We start from the raw sequence: 27,532 nt of genomic DNA, 5'->3' as shown, positions 1-27,532 counted from the left end.
CTATCAAGAGACATTTAGTTTAAGAAGCATTTCATTTGGAGGAAGAGCTAAAAGAACAATTTCTAGCTATTAACTCCTTGTTACCTGAGCTGATTTAAAAATAATTCAAAAACTCAACTCTGAAGAGCTTTCCCCAAAGAGCCAGATACAAGTATTGCATTGAATAATTCTGTTCATTTATAAACTGAAGTCTATTTGAAAGCTACAACTAAAGTCAGGCCTGAAGCAGCTTCCTATGAAATAAGCTTCAACAGTATGGTTCAGTGGAAAGGAGCAGTGGTTTGAGTGATCGAGACCTGAGTTAGTCCCATCTCTGCTAAGTGAACTTGGACAGAGCTTTTGGTTTCTCTAGGCTTCTCTGAACTACAAAATGGGGAGATCAGACCGGAGCAAACTCAGATTCCATGAAACTTATAATCAAATCCTTGAACTAGAGTAATAGAAATTGTCCACAAAAGTGGCTTCCAGCAAGTCTTCGTTTTAAATACCCGAATGGAAGGGGCCACAGTAACCAAGTTTTCAGCTGTTTAAGATGCTAGCATGAACAGGATGGATCTACTTTATCTTCATAGAAATGGCCTTGCATCGCTAATATTCCTAACTTGCTAAAAATATAGGCCCCAAACAGAAACAGGCTTCAAATTCTACACATGATCAGCTCTCAGTGAGGTGGCCGCCCACCTGTGTAGGGGGAGTTTTCCATACCTTGAGGTAAGGCTGTAAGCTCCGTTATCTAAAAAAGCAAATACACCCTCTGCCCACAGATTACTCTTTAAAATCAGTTTTATTGATCCATGTTTTTAAAATGTATTCTAAAAAATAGACCAAAATGTTCACATAGTTGAGTGGCAGAAGCTAGGTCCCTCCCTTCCCTTTATGCTTAGCTGCATTTTTCTAGTTATCTAATACATTTTCGTAGCCAGGAAAATGAAAAAAACTAAACAAATCACATTACTATACCTGAACTGCAGCTATGTTTTAAAAATAAAGCATAGCAAACAGCTCGAAAGAAAAAAAATACCAAAATGCTGGTGGCTATTTCTGGGTGGCTCATGGATGTTTTCATTATGCATTTTCCAAATGTTCTATAGTGTACATGCACTAACCTTCGATAATTGCAAAAATAACTATTTTAAGAAGATTTACTTAACTGGCTGCAGCTTGCAGAGTCGTCATTACTGAATGGGACTTCTGTGGTCCATCACTAGAAACTGGGGAGCATTAGAGGAGGGAGGCTACTGCTCTCAGTCCATACTTGGACAGATGGAGATGATGTGTGGTGCTGGGGGCCAAAACATGGTGCCAGAAAGGGACATTAACCTACGATTTCTTTTCTTCTTCGGTCTCACTCTGGGTAAGATGGGTTCTACGTGCCTGGCATATACATTTCATCACTATCCTTGCAATCCTGTATTTGGGTTATAGTGTTCTTCCACAGCTTTGAGTAGTAGTGTTTGAGTGTCCTACATTTAGTGTAAGGGAGAAATACCATTTGTCTTCGTGGTCCAATACCTATCCCCCTTCCATGGTCAACAGAAATGACAGTGGAAGTCTGATCTTATAGAGGGGAAAGTTCCTCTCTGGACCAGAGTTGCAATCTGCCCACCAAGGCCACAATAGGAGATGATTGATTGTCCTTTTAATCTAGTGCTAACCTTTTACAAATGTGTAAGAACCATGACATCTGTTTTACAGCAGTGGGGATGTTTGTTTAGCGTGGATTCAAGTCCCCTGTACAAACTACCCAGCTGGCAAAAGGGCAAAATGTTGTTGGTCTTCACTTACATTGCCTAGCAGTCAAGAGACCTTAAATCAGTGTTCCTCAAAGGGTGAGATGCAAAACATCTACACATCACAATCACCCAGGGGGAAGGTGCTTGTTAAAAAAATTCCTGGACATCCTCAGGCCCAATAATCTCCATTTTAAATATTCTTTAGACTATGAGTATCCCAATTAGTAAAAATAACAAAGAACTGTAGATAGATACGCAGATTCTATACAGTGAAATGTAAACATCTGGAAATTGAAATCTGTCTCTGTTACTAATTATTTACTAGCATCATCTTCTGCTCAGTAAGCTCACTGAGAAAAAACACCTACTTAAACATTCTTATATCTCTAAAGCCAGTGCCTTTCAAGGCCCTGTTCATCACTTCTTGCTTTTTAATATACATATATTAAGAAATCACACACACACCTCCTTTTAAACTGCAAACTAAATATGTTCAACAGTGGTTCCTCAAAAGCCTGTTATTTCCATAACTTTATTAAAATAAGAAAATTAAATATATATGAAAAAATAATGGAAAACAAGGACCTCTATCAGCTTTATTAGCTGCAATATGCATTATTTGTAATTATAAATTATATAAATTATAAATTACATGTAACATAATTGTAACAAAAACTTTAGTTTTGAAAAACGTTTTATTCAAGAATTACATAATTTCAAATATCTTCCAAAATACAGTTTCCTAGATTGCTACAAAAGAAAGCAAATTGAATAAGAAATTTAAATCATTAAATATGTTTCACTAGTATATACAATATGAATGCCAAGCAATTAATATTTAGCCCTGGAATGCGTACCACGTCTTTCGTTTTTCCTTATTAAAGGCTCAATCCAGCACTTTGTATAGGCTATGTACAACAGGCAAAGTTCAGTGTTCATAGGAGTTTCACATTAGCTGCCTCAATTTATAGCTGTGGTAGTTTGTCCACAGGGGTGTCAAATTTGAAGTCTGTAGGAAACAGATCTGGGGCCCGAGGATAGATTAGCCTGTAGGACTGTCTGATTGTAACATCAGCAACACCAGCAATATCTCCAATTTCTAAAAGACAAAAATCAAAATATTAAGTTTAACTTCCATCCTACCTCCCCTTCTACTACCTGCATTTGTGGGACATGGTACTATAAAACATCTAAGTGAAAAAGAAAACAAAAATATTTTCAAAAACTAAAAAGTAGAAAGCAGGGCTACAGTAACAACAATAATAATGGTATTAGTACTTTTCGCAAAGCACTGTTGAATTAATTTAAAAGGTTTACTATATGGAAAACACAAACAGTGCTCAAGGCATAGCACTATGTGTGATAGCTATTATATTGCTCATTGTATTTAGAACTGACTTCTTCCCAATAAATTTTTTTGAGGATCACAGAAGTAATCCATGAATACATTCCTGTAAAGAAATTCACTTTATTAGTTCTGTGTTTAAAAGTTCCCCTGCAACGTCTCCCCTAGCTAAAGCTCTATTAAGAGGTTCTTGTTAGGTTAAAACCAAAATGGGATCATGTTGGTATTTTTCTTTTTTAAAAAAAATATTTATTTATTTGGCTGCTCTGGGTCTTAGTTGCAGCACGTGGGATCTTCGTTGCCGCGTGCAGGATCTTTAGTTGCGATATGTGTGATGATCTAGTTCCCTGACTAGGGATCGAACCCAGGCCCCCTACATTGGGAGTGTGGAGTCTTAACCACTGGACCACCAGGGAAGTCCCTATAAGTATTTTTCTACAACCTCTTTTTTCTACTTAACATATCTGAGGTCAAACAGCTGTATATTATAGCATGATATAGATGTTTTTCACTATTATAAACACATACTTGAGCATATATATTGAGCTCACATGAGTTATTTCTACAGTCTATTACAGAATCCAAGGATCCACTTTTACCAAAGTCAGTGTCATATTTTCCTTCCATTTTTTAAACCAAGTCCCAAAGGACTGCCACTTGACAATTATTTGGTTAGTTATACTTAATCAAAATAGATTTTTTAAACACACCCTTTAATACAAACTCATTTTACCATCTTTTCAGAGCCAGTTCAAATCGGTGAGATTTTACAGCTTTTCAGTGTGGATGCTGCCATCAGTGCACAATTAGCTAATTTTAAATTTCCTTATCTTATGTTGCATTATATTTTTCTAGACATAAATACCAATCAATGTCAACTATGTGAATGTCAACTGGCTGCTGGGCAGCAAGTAATTTCACTACCTCACTTTTAAATTTAGAATTGACTGCTCCTTTTTCTTTATAAATCTTTTTGAGGATCATGGAACTAATTAATGAATGCATGCTTGTAAAGAAATTCACTTAATACTTATGCTTGAAAGTTCTACAACAGTAAATTCAAAAATAGCTGCAGAAGGTTGAACTACTTATGTTAGCATTTTCATGAAGAAACTGAATAGCATACAAAAGAAGAAAGAGAACAGGTTTCACAGAAAGTTAAAACTTGATGGTCAACACATATTTATAGTGTGCCTCTCTGTAGGGTACCATGCCAGCCAATGAGAAACAAAGCATGGCCACCTCCTCTCAAGATTTAAAAAGTTAAGTTTTGAGGGGAAAAACAGAGACTATTCAAAATAACAGGAGAATTTAGGAGGAACAAATAAAAACTTCTAAAAATGAAAAAAATGTACAAACTAAAATTAATTACTTAATTCAAATGGAAAAAAAAGTTAAGTCTGTACACAGGGTTATGCCCCCAAATATTTTTATTTATGAGACACCTAAAATGCTGTATTTCCTTGAGCTTTGATGCTAAGGAGCTACCTCTGAAACATGGGCTCTGGGTATTTAGTGGCATCCCTCAGAGATACTGCAGGTTCAGTTCCAGACCACTGAAATAAAGCCAATACTGCAGTAAAGCAAATCACAGGGATTTTTTGGTTTCCCAGTACATATAAAATTTATATTTACACTATACTGTAGTCTATTAAATGTGCAAAAGAATTATGTCTAAAAAGACAATGCATATACCTCAATTAAAAAATACTTTATTACTAAAAAAAAGCTAACCATCATCTGACAATTCAGAATTGCCATAAACCTTCCATTTGTAAATAAATAAATAAATAAATAAATAAATAAAATGCAGTATCTGCAAAGTGCAACAGAGCTAGGTAGGCCTGTACCTGCTTCGTACTTAAAATGGAAATACAATCACATACTACAGCCTTCATTAATTTCATCACTACCCTTCCTGATGAACAATCCTACCTTTTTGGGTCCTTTTCTCAGCTGATGCCTGTGAGGCCATGTAAATGGCGGCTGCTGCCACAGATATTGGGCTCCTTCCAGGAACCAAGTCCAACTCCACAGCTTTACGGGCTATATGTGTAGCTGCCATCTGTACTTGTTTAGGAAGACAAAGGTTGGAACAAAACCTGGACATGAAGTCCCCAGTTGTAATCAGATCCACACTGGTTTCTAAAGCTTTCAAGATAAGTTTAAAACATCGACCGATTTCTTTCTTAGAAATTCGTGATACGGCACATATTTCTAAAAAGAAAAAAAAATTAAATAAATCCACATAGGCCATGTAGTTCATTTTAAAATCTATTATTTCTGATTATAAAAGTAATATATTCTAATTGCAAAATTCAATCATGCCTTAAAGATCAATCTCTAATCCTCTCAGTGATACTTCTCATAGAGCTAATTTAAAATTTCTCAGTTAATTTAAATGTTTATTACACTTAAAAGAAGTTTTTAAAAAGTTAAATGTAGGTCTTAATATTTCAAAATATTAACTTCTCTTAAGTTTCAATTCATGCAAGTAAGTTTCTTCAACCAATCAAAAACTTCTTTGATATTTATGTATTAATCTGTTGTAAGGAGTATGTCAAGAAGATGAAAGAAAATACTCAAACTAAAGAAGGCTTCTCAAGTTACACAATGTCATACGTACATGCAATCCATGAGATTACAGGCTATAGAAAAATAAGATCAAATATTTGACCCTGTTATTCTAAAAATTCAACTACCACTTTCAGAATAAATTTAACAAAAGCCTTAGTTTTAGCTGTAATAACCCAAAAGATGGTAATGATAATGGTCACTGCCTCTTCACTCTGACACAAGAAAATGTAAAAAATATTCATGGATGAATGAAGGGTAATTAAAGTCTTAAGCTAAAATGTGTAAGTATCACAGCAACACTGTGAATAAGTTGTAATGTTTTCATGGGTAAACTACAAATTAGATGAAAAACACTGGTTCTCGCAAAGCCTCCAACCTAAGTGTGAAAATACAAACTGTCTAACTCAAGAGAAAAAGTTTCATTCATGCTTTCTAAGGCTTGACTCCCTCACCTGTAGAGACCTGTGCTGGGAGCAGAAACTTTTCTGTGCATCCAGTGTACAGACTTACTACAAAGGCTTCTGATGCCAGGCCTCAAAGCGCACAAGATATAGTCAGAAGATCCTACTAGCAAAGAACAGAGGGCTTACATGGACTAACATGACTTTACATGGGAAATAGCCTGAAAAGAACATGATCAGTATGATCACAGAATTTTTGTCAAGGAATAAAATAAGGCGGTTTAGAAAGATACTTAGGTGGATTAAAGTATGTAACCAGGAAGACATGACTTATCTACCTACTGTCAAAGCTGCTTGACTTTGGCCTGTCACTTTAATATGAAATAGGTAACATTTATTATCTAAGCAACTAAAAACTTACCTTTAAATGTCCTAGGAACTCCTTCCTGTCTGCAGGCAATATAGAGACAAGCAGAAGCTATGGCATCATTAGCCCTTCCCTTCAGGCTCTTCTGTTCATACACTTGCTTGAATAGATTATTTGTTCGATCCTTCAAAGCAGAGAAACTAAGTTTAATTAATTCTAGGCCATTTAATTAGCCACAACAGCAATATTTCATGTTTTCACTAAATTATGCTAAGTCAAAGCCAGCATGGCTTAAAGACAAGAACTTACAACTATATTTCGAGGGAGGTTGATTCTGTCTGCCATGGTAGTGATTTCTTTGAATGCATTCATCATTGCCCGATCAGAACTACTCATGGTTCTCCTATTCTGGTACTTAGAATTACCAAATTCATCAAAACTTGCAGCTCCTGTACCCTATAAAACAAAGTTTTATAACTTTATGCAAAAAACTTTGAAAACCTGAATGAACAATTTCTAAGAAAACTTAACTAATACAATCTGACTCCATATTACCCAAGAAATCTACCCTGAGCAACCTCTCTATTCCTCAAAAGTACCAGGTTAAGATGGTTTTAAAGAGGTTTTCTAGCAAATACTTTAAATGTAAATATATTATTAGAAAATCTAATAATATAAACCATCATATTAATAGACCTAGGAGAAAAGTCACATGATTATCTCCAAAGGTGCTTAAAAAATTAAGCAAACAAAACTCCCAAGTCCACAGCCAGCACAATGATTAATGAAGAAACATTAGCAGCATTACCACTGAAGTCAGAAGACAAAAACACCTACCACTACCACTTTCTAACACTGTACTAGAAAAAGTAGCCAATATGATGTAATTTTAATTATATAATGTTATTATATAACAATTATATTAATTACATTAGTATAATTATATTAAAATTCAGCAAGAGAAAGATCAGAAGTACAAATTTGAGACAGAAGTGATAAACTATTTGCAGATACTACCTTTGTATTTACCTAGAATATTCAAGAAAATCACTCAAACTGCTATAAATAAGAGAATTCATTAGAGGGGCAAGTTCAAAATTAACAAATAGAAATCAATAGCCTACATATGTGTAATCAACCAGTTAGAAGACAATGAAAGAAAAAGCTGCAATTACAACAGGAACAAAAAAGATAAAATATCTAGGGATCAACTTAAGAAACATGCAAGACCTTGATGAAGAAAACTTTAAAACATCCACTGAAGGACACATATGACCCAAGGAAATGGAAATGCATACTATATTTCTGGATAACAAGATTTTTTCCTTAAGAAGTCAATTTTCCCTAAGGCAATTTGCAAATAAATCTAACAAAACTCAGTGAAAATAATACCCAAGTTTTGTGGTTTTTTTTTTTTTGTTTTTTAAACTAAACACAGTTATCCTAACTTTAAATGGAAAAGACAAGTGAAGAAAATGCTGAAAAAGGGCAATAAAGCCAGATATCAGAACAGTGTGGTGTGGCACTGGACTAACTAGACCAGGTTAGAGAAAGGATGCAAAGTCCAGAAATATCCCCAAATACATTCAGAAATTTAACATATGACAAATGTACCATCTTAAAAAATTTCTTTGCCATATAGGCATAAACAACTTTCAAAGGAAATAGGAGAACCTAATATTAGTGGTTACCTGTTCTGACAGGGAAAGGGGGCTGCAATAGAAACAGAGTTTAGGGGTCAAGGGTGAGGAAAAACCACTGTGGTTTTTTTACATTTTTCTTTTTGAATCATGTATTTCCTATTGAAAAAAATTAAACATTAAAAAAAGTCACAGCATTAATTAGTTGCAATCTTAAGCAACTAAGGAGCAGGATTATGCTCCTGCTTCATATAATAGCAGCAGGTACCATTTATTGAACACATTCTACACACTACATGTGTTATAGATACTTTACATACTTTCCCATATAACCCTCAATATCTCTATAAAGTAGTATTATTCTCACTTTACTGATGAGGAAAGTAAAGCTTAGGCAAGTCATAAATTCACCAATATAAGAAAATAGTCTATACTGATATCCAATTTATCTTAGGTGGTATCGAGGGAAAAGAGAAAACACTCCTAATATTCAAGGAACATGTCAATATGAACTCAAAGAACATACTACACTCAATTTTTTGTGCAAAATTGCTTCATGAAAACAAGGGCCTGAGATACAAAGAGTCTGTAACTTCAATCTATTGGTCTCCCATTTAAGATGGAAGAAATGCATAAGGCAACCATCATTCACAATAGTATTACTGGCAAATCTTACTCTCAGATCAAGATTACTCATTGGGGCAGTGACTGATACTTTTGCAAAGTTTCCAAACAGGTCTTTAGTCAGTCTGCACCTGGTACTTCCTGCCGAATGGATTTATTACCTTGCCAATCATAGTAGACAAATCTCCATCACTCAGAAGAGGATTCTGAGAATCTCCAACTCGAGATGGATCTTTTGTTGCTTTATCATTGCTGAAAGTTCTCCACTCAGATCCTACATCGATAACCCGGTCACCTGAGAATATAAGTGCAAGTCTAAATTGTTTTGTCAAGATGGGATTTATTTAATGCTGCTTAATGCCCAACTCAGCCCTCTTACTCCCAGAAAATCTCAACACAAACATCAGGTTTCAGCTTAAGTATCTTGTTTCAGGCATTTGTCCTAAAGCACTCCTATTGTGCCAGTCCAATAATAACCCTCTTTAAACATTATGCTATGATTAATCATATTCTAACTCCTGGAACAAAGAATTAGTCAAAATAAGAACAAATAGCAAAATAAAGCTATTCATATGTGATGCAAAGATAAAGTAATATAACCATGAAGAACCAAAATTTGCACAAAATGTGCAACAGGCATGGAAAAAAACAGAAAACACTATTCACAATGGTATTAATACACATAGTTTAACATTTAAAAAATTACAAAGTTTTCATGGGCAATGCTCTGCAAAGAACTAAGCCTAAGGGTATGTTTTAGTAACTATTTGATGAAAAAATATTTTGGGCCAAATAATTCATACAGAATAAACTTTAAGCCTAGAAATCAGTAAGCAAGAAGCCAGACATGGGTAGATCTGGTGTAGATTACTGCTTTGGGGGGAATGCTCAATGGCTGGTAACACCTCCAACCATAGACAAGAGTTAACACGAACACATGCATATGCTAGTGATTGTGCCCTTTGTAAATGTTCTCTTTCAATCCTGAAAGCTTTATAAAGGTAGGTACCACTTTTATTGCTACACTAGAAATAAAACTAATTTGCCGAAGATCACACAGCTAAAACTGAAACGCGAATGGGATTACAAAATCTGTTCTATACTGCATTCATAAAACATGAGCTTTTCCACCAGCTGTGATAAAACTGAAAGCAGGAACCAGATCATTTTCATCTGTGCCTATACACAACAAACAGAAAGGAGAAAAAAATGGCAGAAGCAAGTTACCTCAGTAGTTAAAAGAAGTCTGGTATTCGTAGAGAACAAAAGTAGGGATACCAAGGGGGGGCGGTGAATTGGGAGACTGGGATTGATTTATATACACTACTATGTATAAAACAGATAAATGATGAGAACCTACTATATAGCACAGGGAAGTCTACTTGGTGTTCTGTGATGACCTAAATGGGAAGGAAATCCAAAAAAGAGGGCATATATGTATACACATGGCTGATTCACTTTGCTGTACAGCAGAAACTGACACAGCAGTGTAAAGCAACTATACTCCAATAAAAAAATAAATAAGGGGGACTCCCCTGGTGGCGTAGTGGTTGAGAATCTGCCTGCCAATGCAGGGGACACGGGTTCGAGCCCTGGTCCGGGAAGATCTCACATGCTGCGGAGCAACTAAGCCTGTGTGCCACAACTACTGAACTTGCGCTCTAGAGCCCACTAAGCCACAACTACCGAAGCCCGCGCGCCTAGAGCCCATGCTATGCAACAAAGAGAAGCCACCGCAATGAGAAGCCCATGCACCACAAGGAAGAGCAGCCCCCTGCTCGCTGCAACTAGAGAAAGCCCGCACGCAGCAACAAAAACCCAATGCAGCCAAGCAGAAACTAACACACCATTGCAAAGCAATTATACACCAATAAAGATGTCTAAAAAATTTTTAATTAATTAATTTAAAAAAGAATACTTTATCTTTATTAACTCACATCTTTTAAGTCTCTCTGGGACTCTAAAGATAAAGTATTAGTTAGCCAACATGCTTCATTTCACAGCATTTTCCTTTTGGTCCAAAAGTAACTTAGCATGAGTTTCTTTTAGTGCTTGCTTTGTACTGCCTCAAAAAAGATAAGCTGGATTAGGGAGAAAAAAAATTTTTTAAAAAGCTGGCCTGGGATAGTATAAATAGAAAGCCCAGAACTGGGTAGTGATGTAATTTTTCCACATACGTGGGAATGATCTACATGACTCATTCAACAATCTGTGGTTTGTGCTAAGAGCCATTCCCTCTTTTTATACGTTACTGCTCAAAACACAGCATTTGTAAAAAATAAAATTTCCAAAATAACTCAAATAGCACATCATGAAACTACAACTAGACCACCAGATTAAGTGCATGAGTAACAAGAAATAGGGCAGATCATTCAGAAAAAAAGTCAGAATACATAAAGGATTTTCTTGGAGAACATCTAAATGGTAGCATTTTTAAAAGTTGCTCTGGAAGGAAACTGCATTACAGAATTTTTCAAGGAGTAAGTGTACAAGGCAGCCACACTGTTTGGGCATAATCAACCTTTGACAAGAAGCTGCCTGCCAATTAGCACACGTGCACATAACACACAACCTCACACAGCCTTTCACGTTCTAGAAACAGAGAAACATGCCAACTTTCACCAGTTCCTTTCTTAACCACACACTGATTTTTGTAAAATTAACACCAGACAGAAAGTCTATATATAAAGATTTTTAATAGCCAAAATCAGAGCAGGACTGTATGTACATAATAGCACTACTCCTCCATCCTTCTATAGAGTATGATCTCTAACACTCTGATCAAGTTCCCCATCCAAAAAGGTAAACAGATTCAATATGTACATTTAGGTATTACACACATGCACAGTTCTCAATCCACGTATCAGTGGTGTCTAAAGAGTATTAACTAAGATATTATACTATATTCTACAACGAGTTTCATCTCTTTATTTTTTCAAGAAGAAATTGAGAATAATTGCCAAAATCATTCACACCAGTTTAAAACTGTTCAACTACTTTGGCACCTACCCACCTTATGATCTGGCAATTCCACTCCTAAGTATTTGCCTACAAAAATCTCACACAAGAATATGGGACTTCCCTGCTGGTCCAGGGGTTAAGAATCTGCCTTCCAATGCAGGGGGTGGTGCGGGTTCAATCCCTGGTTGGGCAACTAAGACCATGAACCTCAACTACTGAGCCTGAGCACCACAACTAGAGAGCCCGCACGCTCTGGAGCCCGAGCACCACAACTAGAGAGAAGCCCACGCGCCACAACGAAGAGCCCGCACGCCGCAACCAAGACCTGACACGGCCAAATAAAATAAATAAATATTTTTTAGAAAGTCTCATACAGGGCTTCCCTGGTGGCGCAGTGGTTAAGAATCCGCCTGCCAATGCAGGGGACACAGGTTCGATCCCTGGTCCGGGAAGATCCCACATGCTGCGGAGCAACTAAGCCCGTGCACCACAACTACTGAGCCTGCGCTCTGGAGCCCCCGAGCCACAACTACTGAAGCCCACACGCCTAGAGCCCGTGCTCCGCAACAAGAGAAGCCACCACAATGAGAAGCCCCCGCACACTGCAACGAAGAGTAGTCCCCGCTCACCGCAATCAGAGAAAACCCCGCACACAGCAACGAAGACCCAACACAGCCAAAAACAATAAATAAATAAAATGAAATAATAAAATAAATTTATTTTTAAAAAGTCTCATACAAGAATGTGCACAGTAGCATTATTCATATTAGCTAAAAAGTGGAAACAACCCAAATGTCCATCAATGGGAAAATGTAGACAATGGAAAACTCAGCAAGTAAACTACTAATAATGCGGTAACAAGTGCATTTCGAAAACACTATTTTGAGTCAAAAAAAAAAGTCACACACACACAAGAAAAACCAACCATACTATATGATTCTATTTGTAGGAAGTTCAAAAACAGGCAAAACAATTTCTGAGGATAGAAATCAGTACAGTGATTGCTGGGTTGGGTTGGAGGTGGGGGGGGTAGAGGTGGCTGACTAGAAAAAGGCATAAGGGAACTTCTGAGATGAGGGAAATGGTCTAAACATGTTCTGTTTGTTTGTCTGTTTGGTTTTTTTGGCTGCATCGTGAGGCTTGCAGGATCTTAGTTCCCTGACCAGGGAAAGAACCCGTGCCCCCTGCAGTGGAAGCCCAGAGTCTTAATCACTGGACTGCCAGGGAAATCCCTAAACATCTTGATTCGTGTGTTGGTTACACTAGTATATGCAATGTCAAAATTTAAACCATACATTTGGGATCTTTGAATTTTATTGCCTGCAATTATACCTTAATAAACTAAAAATTAAAATTCACCCCCACCAAAATACTGTTGAATTTGAATTAAACTGTATCAAACCTATACGCTTTGGGGGGAGTGACAGAACAATTTTTATCAATCTTCTTGGACAAGGGAATATACTCTGTCTCAAGGTCTTCTTTCAGATTACATGTATGTCACATTTAGACCTTTTTGTGTTGTTAAGAATCTCATTTTCTAACTAGTAATTGCTATAGTATTTTATATGCTTATATTCAACCACTTTTAACCAGTGATTTTAATTCAACCACTTTTATATGCTTATATTCAACCACTTTTATAGTCTATTAATTTTAAAAAAATTGATCTGAATAGGGACTTCCCTGGTGGCGCAGTGGTTGAGAATCTGCCTGCCAATGCAGGGCACACGGGTTCGAGCCCTGGTCTGGGAAGATCCCACATGCCGCGGAGCAACTGAGCCTGTGAGCCACAACTACTGAGCCTGCGCATCTGGAGCCTGTGCTCTGCAACAAGAGAGGCCGCGACAGTGAGAGGCCCGTGCACCGCGATGAAGAGTGGCCCCCGCTCACCGCAACTAGAGAAAGCCCTTGCACAGAAACGAAGACCCAACACAGCCAAAAAAATAAATAAACAAATTTTAAAAATTAAAAAAAAAAAAAAAAAAAAGAATCTACCGGCCAATGGACACGTGTTCAAGCCCTGGTCCGGAGCAACTAAGCCCATGTGCCACAACTACTGAGCCTGCACTCTAGAGCCCACGAGCCACAATTACTGAGCCCAAGTGCCACAACTACTGAAGCCCAGGCGCCTAGAGCCCGTGCTCTGCAACGAGAACCCACCGCAACGAGAAGCCCGTGCACTGCAACGAAGAGTAGCCCCTGCTCGCCGCAACTAGAGAAAGCCCGCACGTGGCAACAAAAGCCCAACACAACCAAAAATAAATTAATTAAAAAAAACAGAGAATACTTTATCTTTACTAACCCACATCTCTTAAGTCTCTCTAGAACTCTAAAGATAAAGTATTAGTTAGCCAACATGCTTCATTTCATAACATTTTCCTTTTGGCCCAAAAGTAACTTAGCATGAGTTTCTTTTAGTGCTCGCTTTGTACTGCCTCAAAAAAGACAAGTTGGATTAGGGAAAAAAAAAAAAAAAGCTGGCCCAGGATGGTATAAATAGAAAGCCCAGGACTTCTTTCTATGCAGTCCTTATTCAAGATGATGGAATTCCTACCACTTGAGACATGCCAGTCACCATGCTAGGGAAATAGGTTTCTAATAGTAACATTTCTACTCACATGCCATTGGCCAAAGCCAGTCAAGGGGTGATGTTTAACTTCAAAGGGAGTGGGGAAATACAATTGTACCATGTGGCCCAAAAAAGAAGAACCAGAAATATCAGGGAATAGTCATCAGTACTGTTCCACATGACAAGTAGCAAATAAAACTCAGCTTTGTATTTTTGTGGATTTATGTAAAAATTTATTTTAAAAAGATTGTTCTATGACCTTCTTTCTGTGTCACAAGACAAACAGGAATCAGACTTAACTTCATTGTATTCCATCAACAAAATTTTAGGTCCCTTCAAAGTAATGTTTTTACTGGTTGGTTGCTTGCAAATTTTTATTAATAAAACTTTTTAAATGTTAAAAGGATACATTCCCCAGTGGTGCGTGGGAATCTTGATCTGCAACCCTAAGGGTCTTCTGTGAGGAATGTAAAGTTTTCTTCTATTGCACCTTTAATATTTTATCATATTCAGCTGGATCTTCAAGTAGTACCATAGTGGCTATCTTGTCTTTACCACTTTCCAAAATTCACTCTTTATATTCTCAGGTTTGTTTTCTGCTTTACTGATTCAATTTTCTAGAATGTTAAGTCAGCTCATTGCTATCTAAAAGTTGTACTGTGTTTGTCTCCTTGTGCTATCTTCTTTATTTCTGACCACTTTTAATAGAAACATTAAGGAAGCTTTATTTCACTGATCACAAAAAAGCAGTTATTTTCTATAACTTTTTTCTAGTAAACTGTATCAGAAGCAGAATTTTCTGTTAAGTCCATAGGACGACTGTTCCTCTTTACTATAGTTTGTATTCATAAACCTCAGGTTGATGTTTATGCTTATTCATCCTGTAATAAAGAATTATCAATCCAAGTCCAGTGGTGGCAGTGATGTTGGAAAACCTTCCAATCCACCACCATAAGTACTCCCAGCCTCTCTGGGTACTCACAAATCCCTGGCAGACAATAGAGAATCCAAACAAAAATAAACTCCCAGTATGATTCCAAAAATGTATTAGGAAGGATACAGGTAGGTTTGTAATCAAAGCAAAAACAATAGTAACTTCAACGAGATAGAACCTTCTCAGGTTACCAGTCCATAGTTAATAGTTTGGATTACTGTGACTCCCAGGCTCCTCCTATCTTTTCTGATAAGCCATCTTCATCATGACTTGCATTTTGTAGTGTATGATGGCTGCTGGTAGTTCCCTCCATCATGTCTGCATTCTAGCCAATGGGAAGGAGAAAAAGGGAGAGCACATCCCTTAGGGCAGAATCTAGAACTGCACAAATCTCTTCTACTTTACAGTGCACTCTTAGAACTTAATCAGGTGGCCATAACTAACTGGAAGGGAAGCTGGGAAATAAATACAGTCTAGCTGAGCAGCCACAGGCCCAGTGGATTCTTATTATTAAAGAAAGAGCTGGGTAACAGATACTGGGAAACAACCAGCATCTTCTGCTACAAGGAATAATGCGGTAGCGGGGTGGAGGGGGGAGAGAGATAAGAAAGGATGTCAAGGTACTTTGCCTGATAGTATAAAGGAAACAGTACACAATGACAAATTAAACAGACATTTAACCTTCTTACCAGGCAAGCTATAAATGGTAACTACAACCAAAGATATTCTGTAGTACAATATTAAAATCATAATGGCTTAAGGTAGCAATTTTAACAAAGGGGAAAACTGCAACATATCAAAAGCAGCCAGGAAGCCAATACTGAAGATAGTCTGACTTTCCAACCTGACCTAGACCGAGGATATTTTTGTTTTCTGTTTCTTATTGTAAATTAATAAAGAAATTTTTTTTAAAAATATTTATTTATTTATTTGGTTGCGTGGGGTCTTAGTTGCAGCAGGCAGGCTCCTTAGTTGTGATTTGAACTCTTAAGTTGTGACATGCATGTGGGATCTAGTTCCCTGACCAGGGATCGAACCCAGGCCCCCTGCATTGGGAGCACGGAGTCTTATCCACCATGCCACCAGGGAAGTCCCAATAAAGGAATTTTTTAAAAGGGAATATTAAGAGGAACTGCCCAGAATTTCAATTTTTTCTGCCATCTTGTAAGCATTTTGGCATACCACCTTTGGTAGAGAATTCAGAAGTAAGAGTCTTAGAACAATATTCCCCAAGCTACTTGTTTTCATAGGCTAGATTTATCTAAAACCATTTAGTTTAAAACTACAAAAGTTTTCAAAATGTGCTAAGTCAAAAACTTCAATAATCAAAATGTATTATTATTCAAGATGGATAAATCCAAAGCACTGAATTTTTTAATTAAAAAAAATCAAGGTGCTCTGGAAAACTGTTTAAGCCAACACACTGTATTTGTTAAATCTAATGCTGAAAATGAAATGCATCATTAGTTTCCACACCTTCCTCAGTCACCTAACCCTTCCTACCATTCCTTCTCACATTTCAAAGAATCCTGATCTTTAGTCTAGGGTTACTATACATTCTTATCAGAAATCTTGCATTAAAGATAATTTTGAAGGGAACTTTGATCAAGAGATATTTTATAAAGAAATACTATTAAGTCAGTCTCTAAATCAGTTTATGTTCACAATGTAAACTGGGTACCAACCCAAAATGAATTATCCACTAGAAAAAAACCGTATCATGGTTAATTTCCCAGACCAGCCCATAAAAGCCTATTTTATCCATGTTTAGACCATTAAAAAACAAACAAACAAACAAAAACCTGTACAAGTCAAGAGTGTAATTACCATTAGGAAAACAGTTTGTAAAGGAAAATACGTTATAAGTTCCATCCTTGAATATGTGAACAGACCTTGCTTTTCCTGAAATACGGGCAGGTCTGCAGCAAGCAGCAGCAGCATCTAAGCTAAGGAGCTGTGGCTCTGGTAGAAGATGCATCTTAACTTAGTCACAATACATTTAGTCCTTCACATACTAATATTGATACTTTCAGGCCTCCATCTTATGGCACATGTTTCTTTTCCCCTCTACCTGGAATGACTTTCCCTCCATAAACCCTTACTCATTCTTAATGATCATGTTTTCAATGTAAATTCAACAGTAATTCCCCTAGGAAGTCACCACTTCCTTCCTACGTGTTCTCACCAAACTTGGAAGATCTGTAATAGAACTTTTACCACTTTTTGTTGTTTTAATTTACCTTCCTCCTTTCCACACAGTAGACAAAGAGTTGGTCCAGAGCTTGCTTATAGCATCTCATCTTTCTATCACTCTCCTTGACCAGCACAGTGTTTAATGGAAACATGTAGTACAAAGACCAAAGGCTTTTCAAGTCCAACAAATCTGGATTTAAGTGGCTGTGTCACTTACTAGGTGTAGAATCTTGAGCTAATTACCCAAACACCCCAAGCCTCAGTTTCCCTTTCTGTAAAATCAAAAAACTACCTCAAAGAGTGGTTGTGTTACCCAAGTAAAATTAGTGGTTCTCTGATGCTTAAGAGAAAGCAGCATCTAAATTAGAAATTTCTGAATTAGGTAAAAAGGCTGTGTCTGAGGGCTTACAAGAGATGACAAAGCAAGAATTTGAAAGTGAATACAAATATTCCTTAATTTTAAAATATAACTTGGCTATAGTAAACTAAAGCTGAATATTTTCCTTTAGGAAACACTGCTAATGCAAATTTAAAGATGGTAATCCGATAATATTTAAAATACTACAATTGCAGCATTAAATATGCCGGACCCATAACAATCACTCAAACACATTTTGCAACTGACTTGCTAGGAAGAATGGCATCTCAGATTTGGAATCACCCTTTTTTTCTACAAGGTTAAGAAAAAAGGAGTACTTATATCCCTAAAATATGTATCACTGAAATCTCATACTAAAATTATACTATATATTTTATACATTATCTCATCTTATTCTTAATAATCCCTAACAAATCTGAGATGTATGGTACATGTCCTTTTGGGGGTGATGTACTTATTTTACACATAAAGAAAGTTAAGCTTGGAGAAATTATGTAACTTGACCTTACTTACATAACTTATTAAGTAGTAGAGCCAAGTCTAGACTCCAGGGCCATTGACTCCTAGTTACCCTAGGAGCTATGGACACACATAGATATCTGTCTTATAGGAATTTGCAGTCTAGGTCTGGAGACATGGGAAATATGAAAGCAAAGATGAGAAGCCTAAAAGTACAGAGATCTCAAAGAATGTGCCAAATTATAAAGTTTACAGGATAGACCTGTGTTTCTTAACATGTTAGCAATGTATGACCTGAGCTAGGGTGTCTGGAAGTGGGGCCTGGAATCTTTTTAAACATATTTCTCAGCTGATTCTTAATGCACATTCACGTTCATGTCTCAGATTCACTGGTATAAACAATATCCAGAATGAGTTTAGGAGGGGAAGGTCAAATCGACTCATTTTTCTCTTTCAAAGTCATCTAAACTATTTTCCGGTATTTTCCTTATATTACTTTTAAGAACAATGGAAGAATTCCATTTTAAATGCTACACAAAAAGTGGCTTTAAGTAGAAACGATACCACTAGTTCTATACAACACCTCATTGTGAAATCCTAATTTGTAAAAGTCTTGATAACCAATTTCATGTTTTAATAGCTGTCACGACAGCTTACTAACTTCACACTTTGCAGCCTATAAATCATGCACAAACAATATACAAGGTCAAACTTATGAACAAAGTGATAATCTAAATATGATTATACTGCCACCTAGTGCTCAACTTTTAAAGTGTCATAATCACACAGGATTTGGGGGAAAAAACCCACCAACAGTGCTGTTACAGCCAACATGGCAGAAATGACAAAGCTTTGCTTTAAAAATCGGCCCTATTTTAGAGATCACTACCAATATCTTAAGGGTCACTGATGAGACAGCCAATGACAAATCATAATACTTCATACATCTAAAATAACAATCTTATAATTCAAATACAAGAGGAAAGTCAATTAAACTATTACATGTTATAAGTAGTACTACAAACAGCTACAAAAAATTGGAAACAACCTAAATTACCTGAGAGACTAAATACTACACAACCATTTAAATACTGGGGAAAAATTAAACAGGACATCAAACACGTAACAAATTGTATTTTCCAAAGATGGCAGCAATAATATCTCCCATCCACATGTTCTTCTGCAACATGACCTTGTCACCCTCACATTGAGGTGGGGCTATTTCTCCTCCCCTTCCAATCTAGGTGGGTCCTAGGGCTGCTTTGACTAATAGAATGCAGAAGTGACCCTGTTCCAAGGCATAGCCCTTAACTACTTGAGTCCAGCTTCCGTTCTCTCTGAAAACACTTGCTCCTGGGATATTTCTCGTAGAAACCAACCACCACGTATGAAATATGACTACTCTAACACAACTATGGAGAAGCTTTAGAGGATGACAAATCTCTGTGGGGAGGTCAAGGAGCAGAAAGGCATCAAAATGCAGGTGAAGATGCCGTTCGGGAAGTGGATCCTCCAGGTCTAGCTGGTGCTGAAACAATGGCCCAGATGAATCCTTCCCAAATTAATGACCAATAAAGTTATGAGCAAAATGAAATGGTTGTTAAAAGCCACTGATTTTGAGGTGATCTGTCATGTTACTGAAACAGAAATTGGTTCCTCAAAGTACGATGTTGCTTTAAGAAAGTCCTAAAACACGTGGCACTGGTTTTAAGACTGAGTGGTGGGCCTTAAGGAGTCTGCCAATGAAGGTTTGAAGGACAGTGAGAAAGGTGTTATTAGAGACTAGAGAAAAGGTATATTATATAAAACATATTTTTTGTATTATGAATTTCATTTAAAAAGATAATAGTAATGGGCTCTCCTACTTGATAACTCAGTTGAGAGGGATAATATATGGCTCTGAAGATTAACAGTTGAGCAGTATCTAGTCTTGGGTTTAAAATTAAAGGGAGTTAGTGACAACAGGCTGCCCTAAGTTTCAAGAACATATTAAATATTAAGTACAGAGTGGTCCAAAAACAATTCTAAAAGAGTTTGTTTCTAACGTTGTCTGGTGATTAAACAGAAAGCTATTCAAAATGCTTATTCAATAAATATGTTATAATCTAAAAACTTTCAGACAATGTAAAATTTCATGGCAAGTACAATCAAACTATGTACAACAAGATTATTAGGAAGCACATGATGATGCTGTCTAGATATAAATCTCTATGAACATCAACATCTCAAATATGAAAAAAGCCACAAATTTTATGCCCTCAATGGACTGCAGAATATTTGTCCAGCTTAATTTCTTCCCTATTTCCATAGTATCAGAAATAAAGGTTGAATTGAGCTGGCAACAAAGCATATGCCTTTAAACCAGCAAGATGATGCAAATCTAAATTTATTATTGATACATGACAATGATATACGTTTGTGTGTATATGTACGTATGTCTATGTTATTTTTAAAATTTAGACCCATGGAATGTCATGATCAATTAAACTATTCTCAACATAATTTGATTGATGATATCCTTAGCAAAACAGAACTTTTTTAGCAGACTCTTACCTGCCTCCCCTTGTCTAGTCATGGAATAGATTCTTCACTTGCAGGACATCATATTACACATTTAACCACAATATCTGTGAATAAGGCTACTGTATATTTTAAAGCAAGTGTTTGTTATATTTTACATCAAAAAAACCAGTATCATAAACAGGTATTTCTATATATAGAGAAGTTTAATCATATTATATTTTTAAGTTTTCAGGTTTTAAATTTAGCCTAGTAGGTTTAGTTAGAATGAAAAATAGTAGTTTTGATGCTGTTCAAGACTAATAATAAAGCAAAACTAAAAGAAAATTAACTTCCCTTGGTTTGATATAACAGAAAAATGCAACTAAAAATTAAGGATTCCAAGCACAAAAACGCATGTAAGCCTTGAGAATTGTATCTTCCTTCTCCAGTTGCTTAATTTTATTTACCCAACTATCTTGCTAGTCAAACTGGAAGTGAAGCTGATGGAAAGACTGGAAATATAATGCAATATTTTTGCACTACTTCTTTTTAAGTGGCTACAGAAGTTAGGAAAGCCAAGAATCTGAAATTATCTTCAGTCTTCTGTCTCTGTCTCACTCTTACATATTATCAGTTCGATCTTAATACTTTGGAAGAATCAGAATGCTCTCATTTAACTTAGGGGTCAGCAAACCTTTTCTTTAAAGGGCAAAGTAAATATTTTAGGCTTTGTGGGTCAAGAGGCCAAATTGACTTATTTTTATTCTTTTATCTTTGTGAAGAAATTCTGCTGGGATGAGATATTCCACTATACATTTTCTAAATTTTCTGACCATTGTTTTCCTGAGTTAGTAGTATTGTGATAAGTGCTTAGTCTGGTAATGTCAACGTCTGTTGTATTCTTCTGGCACATCTATAGTATCACTGCATAATGAACACAATGCTTTGCCATCTAATTCAGTAACAAATAACCTATGCTCCACTGTGCCTTAAAAGCATGACATTCAGAGTTCAGCTTTTTTTCTCATTTTGACATGGGTATGCAATGGTAACAAAATAAATAAATAAAGTGTTGCAGTATGGAGATATGCCTGGCACTCAAAAATGCTGTGGGTTTATAACTGCTTCACTGGGATTTGTAGTGCACTGAGCAGCAGTATTATGTGACGAGAGCACCACATATGGTTTCTGTTGCAACCACTAAATTCCGCTATTGTAACATGAAAGCAGCCATAGACAATATATAAACACGTGAGTGTGGCTATGTTCCAATAAAACTTTATTTATGGGTACTGAAGTTTGAATTTGATAGTATTTTCATGTGTCCCCAAAATTATTCTGATTTTTTTCACAATTAAAAAACATAAAAGTCATTCTCAGCACACACACCATATAACAACAGGTGATAGGTCATAGTTTGCCAATCTCAGATTGAACTCATTTTATTACAAGACAACGGCAGGATAGAAATTTGGCTTTCATGCAGGCAGTGGAGCTAGACTGCCAGACTACTTAAACTTCAGTTTCTGCATCTCTAAAATGAAGACACTTCACAAGTGTCTCCAAGGATAAACTGAGTGAATATGTAAGTCACTTAGAACAGTGCCTAGCATATAAGTATATTAACTGTTAATACTGCTTACTGAGCAGAATATAATTGCAAATGGATTCCGATTCCTATTAACAACTCTGTATGATTTAAAACTCCCACTGGAAGTCTGTGGCAAGCAGCCTATTTGCATGAATATTACAGATGTCCTCCAAGCAAGACACTTCCACAGTATATCACCACCCGTGTTTCTGTCATACTTCCCACAATCCTACTAGCAGTTTCATTCTTATTTCAAACTTCGAAGTAGTACTCCTTTTCTCAGGTGCTGGCAGCAACCCCACCATAAGAACATTTTTTGAACAGACTATCTCTATCCTAAAGTTATGCTACATATCTAGATTAGTGAGAAAATAGAAATAAAAGTGTTATTTTAAGAAGCATTATTTTGACACTAACAATTTCACACTAGAAATTCATAAATAAATCATTCTGTATGAGCAAATGAAAATTAAATCATTTTTGATGACTAAAAGGCCTTGGATGAGACTCAGTACCTTTATAAAGATATACCTTTATTACTCCAAAATAAATCATGCCTATCTACCTTTATTACTCTGAAGTAAATCATGTTGAAATATACCAAAGTCACAAAAGTTAGATTACATTTATTCATTATCTCATATGCACAAGAGTGCATCAAATGTTTAAGACTAAGGACGCAGGAGACGAAGGACTAAGGGCCTTTTTTTCTGGATCAGCTATCTCAATTTTAGATGCTCCCTCCTACCCCACATTATGAAATATATGCGTTTGTACAGACAATAAAATATGGTGTCTCTGATTTCACTCTTACTTATTTCCTTTTTTCTAATTCTTTTTGTTTTACAATAAATATGAATTACCTGTAGGGGAAAAAAGTCAGAATGTATTCATTAAAAGAGTTTGGAAAATACACAAAAACAAAATGCTCCAAATAGTGATTTCAGTTAAAACCATAGTAACTGCTCACCTACAACCAAGCCACATTCAGGACAGATCATATCACCAGCTCTGTAGTCCTCCACTAAGATCGCATCTGGATGGTTTGGACATGTGACTCTTGGAAGAGCATCCAAACTAAAAGAAAAAAAATTTTTTTGTTAATATCCTCCTAACCAACATGCAACAAAGTACTAATCTTTTGGGGGGAAAAAGAGGAGAATTTTGAACATTTTTCCAATAAATTTATAATACATTTACATTTATAATACATTTAAGCTAAATTCTCAAAGTAAAAATCCTAGGTTAGTTTACTTTAAATCCTACCTAGTATTAACAGATACGACTGGAATTGTTTTTTGTAAGGACAGTTATTGGTTTGCAGAATGGAAGGCTTTAAAAACTTAAATGGAAAACAAGTGTTTTTTTCTTTTGACATGTAGGCTACTAAAATGTTTATAAACCTTGATTAACACAGAAATGACTAGCTACCATAATAACGTGCAACATTTACACATAACCGTCTGGGTTTATGACCCTTGCCACTTATTTCTATGGTCAGAGAATAAATTTCAAGTCTTTGTTTTCTACTTGCTGCATACCTTAGTAATACACTTAGAATAGTACACTGAACCTAAAAGGTATACAAACAAGGGTGGTAGAGGTGGCTCTGCTTAACTTAGGACCTGATGATTTCATTTAGTCCAGAACTAAGTTTGTTAGGCCTCAAGAAACTGTTTCAAAATCTACTTTTTAATCTATCTGTGATATTAACAATTTGTTCGATTAATTTATTTTGAAAATAAGGCAGTCTGGGGAAGACACATCAGCCTTAAATGACCTAACAGAATGAGTTCTAAAAAGCATCAAAGATATTTAACATAGATTTAGTAATTATTTCTGTGGGTGTGGCCTTACAATCACAAATGTCTGGTATCACTGAAAATAAGCCCTTTTTAAAAGTTCACCTGAAGTAATATAGAACAAGGTTATGTTATGACCATCACAAATATACATATAAAAGACAACATCAAGCATTCTTAAAGTATGTAAATAGGTATCTGTGGTTTTGGATAAAGTTTCTCAAAGTAGCAAACAGTTCAGAATGTTAACTTTCAACATAGGTGATACCCACAGAAAAACTGATAAAGTAATCCATATTCCCAAAATTTATATATTCAGGTTAACCAAAACACATCTTGGATCTTTTCATTGCGGAAATAGGGAATGGAGGTTTGCTTTATATTCACATTTATTCCATAAATTTCTACTAGAAAAATATTTTAATAAATTATGACAAATAAAACATTAAGAAATTAGTATAAATTATTAAAGAAAACTATGTAAAAATAAAGGAAAATGTTAGTAAAGTAACAGTAATTACAAATGCATAAAATGGGCAGCCATGTGGCACACAGCATACCAAGGACTGATATATTTCATACTATTAAAAAGTAGACATAATATTGTGTGCGTGCATACGTATATAAAACTGATATGGAAACATCTCAAAGATATCCTAAGTGAAAAGAGTAAGGTAGGGATTTTATAGAAAACTGAAAGAAGTATGAACTACATTTATATGCAGTAACATGAATAAATCTCAAAATGCTGATAAAAGAAACCAGACACAGAGGAATACATATACATTTATATATAAAGTTTAAATCGGGCAAAACAAACCTATGGTGTTAGAAATCAGGACGTGGTTATGTTTGGGAAGGGGTAATGATTGAGGGCATAAAGGAGGCTTCCAGGGTGCTAGTGGTATTTGATTTCTAGACCTGGGTGGTAGCTATGTGTATGTACTCACTTTGTAATTGAACTGTACACTTAAAATGTGTGTGCTAACTTCACAAAAAAAAGGTAGAAAGCAAGGTAGCACACATTGTTTATATTAGACTACTTTTTGGAAGAAGAGAGATTAGGACCACATGCATATGTTTGTTAAACCACAGAATCACTATGAAAATACCAAGAAACTGGTTACAATGACTGCTTTGGAGAATTAGATGGCTAGGAGCTAGGGAAAGAAGGAAACTGCTTTTCACTTTTCTTCCTGCTTTTGTATGATTTGCATGTGTTACCTATCCAAAATAAAATGAAACTGTGCTCAAGCAGTGAACCTTTAATGAAATTACCCACAAGGGTAAAGAAAAGAGGAAGCACAAGAGGGGGGTGGTGGGGAAGTAAGGGAGAGAAACAAGAGGGAAGGAATGGAGTAAACCACCACCACAGAGATTAAAATAACTCAGGCGGCCTAAGAAGCCACATAATCCCAAACTTCACTTTATAGCTATCATGTATTAGGTGCCTACTATGTGTCTAGTACTATACATATACTATTAATCTTCATTAGCAACTCTGCAAATTAAGTATTACCTCCATTTTAAAGATTATGCTCAGAGAATGATTTTCCTAAAATCACAGAACTAATAAGTGGTGGAGTTTAGATTTTAAGTCACAACATTTGTGTTCTTCTCTGTGAAAACACCAAGCAGTTTCATAGCCTAGTAACTGTACATCTTCCTCAGGGGGAAAAAAGCTAAAAACAGTAATACTAACATTCACCTTTGTTCTCACTGGTAGAAAAACTCAACAGATGGACAGCAATGACATACACTTAAGAGCCGGACATGCCTAGAAAAAATTTACTTCAAAGAAATATTTCAAAGATTTTTTAAATGAAGAGAATAAAGGCACACAAAGGAAATGTATTCTTTCCGTAAAGAATCTATCAAGAGAATTTACTATATTTAACTATTACAACATTTCTTACAAATACCATTTCCTGTTCTATTATATACAAAAGCTGAGCCCAAATATGACCACGCTTACCTTTCAGATCTACTGCCATGAGAGAATACAAGTCATAGATAAGTGGTGTGGGAAGCTATTTCTCCATTTACCTACAAGGAAGCCTTACCTGACAGAGCCACACCCAGTTGGAATGACTGAGCATTCAAACATAGAATTAGTAAACAAGTGTTTACTAATTCAGTAACAAGTGAACAAGTGTCCCTGGCTTTAAGAGCTGTGTCCAAGTAGTTTTCGCTAAGGCTGCCTCCTCCCCCAACCTTTTAAAAATACAGTAACATACAGCAGTAAGCCTTGGTAGTTTACCAGAAAGGGCCTGGATTTCTCCAGCTTACTATTTTGTGGTAATGGCTTTCATCGCGAATTCAATTACAGAGGTGATAACAAGCTCAGAAAAATTATGCCAGAGCTACCTTGCCTTCCAGGAGCTACAGAAGTTAATTTGATACTTGTAATACATGAGTTAACTAGAAGCCAAGTGTGACAACAGGAAATAGACATCTGAGACACTCTTCTAACACTAACCTTGGATAAGTCAACATTGGCATGACTCAGTTTACACTTACTTAAAAATGCTAATATATACCTCATAGTGGTCATGAGAGATATAATTAGGGTCTGCAAACATTTTTCATGTCACAGGATTAAAAACTGTCTTCTAATGGCACTGTATGCACTTCCTGTAGATATGGGTACATCACATTTTTAAAATATAATATTAAAGAGTGACTTCCCAGCATACGTAATTTTCTGCAGGCAAGATTTTCTTCAAGAGTATGCAGACGACATCTGTAAAGAAATCTCTTAGAAGAGAACTTATCAACTCTTCAGAAATGCCGTAGCTTCCACTTCAAAAGGCCTCGGGGATGGCAATCAGTTTCCCTCAGCCTTACCAATGCTGACGTCCCTAACTTTCTGGCTTGCCGGGTCAACAGGGGCCTAAAATTAACCCTTTCCCTTTAGAGAGGAGGATTCACGGACCCTCGGGCTGGTTGAGCCACAGATGGAAAACCAAGCGTAGAAAAAATTAACAAGAAAAAAAGGACGGGTGAAATATCCGCAAAAGACGCGAGGCCAGGGGCTGGGGACACATGAGCCCTCACACGGTGGTGCCTGGGTGAGAAAAGGACCCAGGACGCTGGCGGAGAAACGCCGGCGGTTCGGTACCCCCTGCGACACCCCTGTCAGCCCTGCGTCTGGGAGTGCCTTTGTCCGGGGCGGCCAGCCTGTCCTGCCGCCTCTCCCCGCAACTCCGCGGCGTTCTGCCCGACGCGGAAGTGCCGGCGGCCACCTTGCAAGCCCCCGCACTCGCCGCCCGCCCCTCAGCTGCCCAAGCTCGGCTGGACGTACTAACCGGCTGGTAGACGCCATCTTCACGGCCACTGCGATTCCAGGCACCAGGGACTACACACGTACCGCAAACAGGAAGAGACTGTGGCGACGAAATGCTGCGAAACTGGCTTTTATAGGCGAATCGCCCACGCAGTCGTAATAGGGT

At 36.6% G+C, this 27,532-nt stretch overlaps 1 protein-coding gene across 1 annotated transcript; it reads right to left on the bottom strand.

Moving 5' to 3' along the window:
* Positions 1 to 2,409: 2,409 nt before the first annotated feature.
* On the bottom strand, positions 2,410 to 27,532 carry GTF2B (general transcription factor IIB). The gene is made up of 7 exons (XM_082478145.1): positions 27,389 to 27,532; positions 23,249 to 23,355; positions 8,849 to 8,982; positions 6,733 to 6,879; positions 6,478 to 6,607; positions 5,014 to 5,295; positions 2,410 to 2,832 (listed from the first exon to the last, which is right to left on the bottom strand). Exons 1-7 carry the CDS (start codon positions 27,403 to 27,405, stop codon positions 2,699 to 2,701), a joined length of 951 nt encoding a protein of 316 aa, XP_082334271.1. The 5' UTR covers positions 27,406 to 27,532; the 3' UTR covers positions 2,410 to 2,698.

This window comes from Balaenoptera physalus, assembly GCF_965194825.1.
Source record: "Balaenoptera physalus genome assembly, chromosome: 1".
NCBI lineage: Eukaryota > Metazoa > Chordata > Mammalia > Artiodactyla > Balaenopteridae > Balaenoptera > Balaenoptera physalus.
The sequence above is the reverse complement of the archived record's forward strand: the minus strand, read 5'-3'. Positions and strand labels throughout refer to the sequence as shown.

Coding starts and splice junctions, on each gene's coding strand:
- GTF2B (XM_082478145.1), bottom strand. Junction 8,983..23,248: donor TGAATGTGGCTTGGTTGTAG/GTGAGCAGTTAC, acceptor TTATATTCTCAG/GTGACCGGGTTATCGATGTA. Junction 2,833..5,013: donor TGAGAAAAGGACCCAAAAAG/GTAGGATTGTTC, acceptor TTTGTCTTTTAG/AAATTGGAGATATTGCTGGT.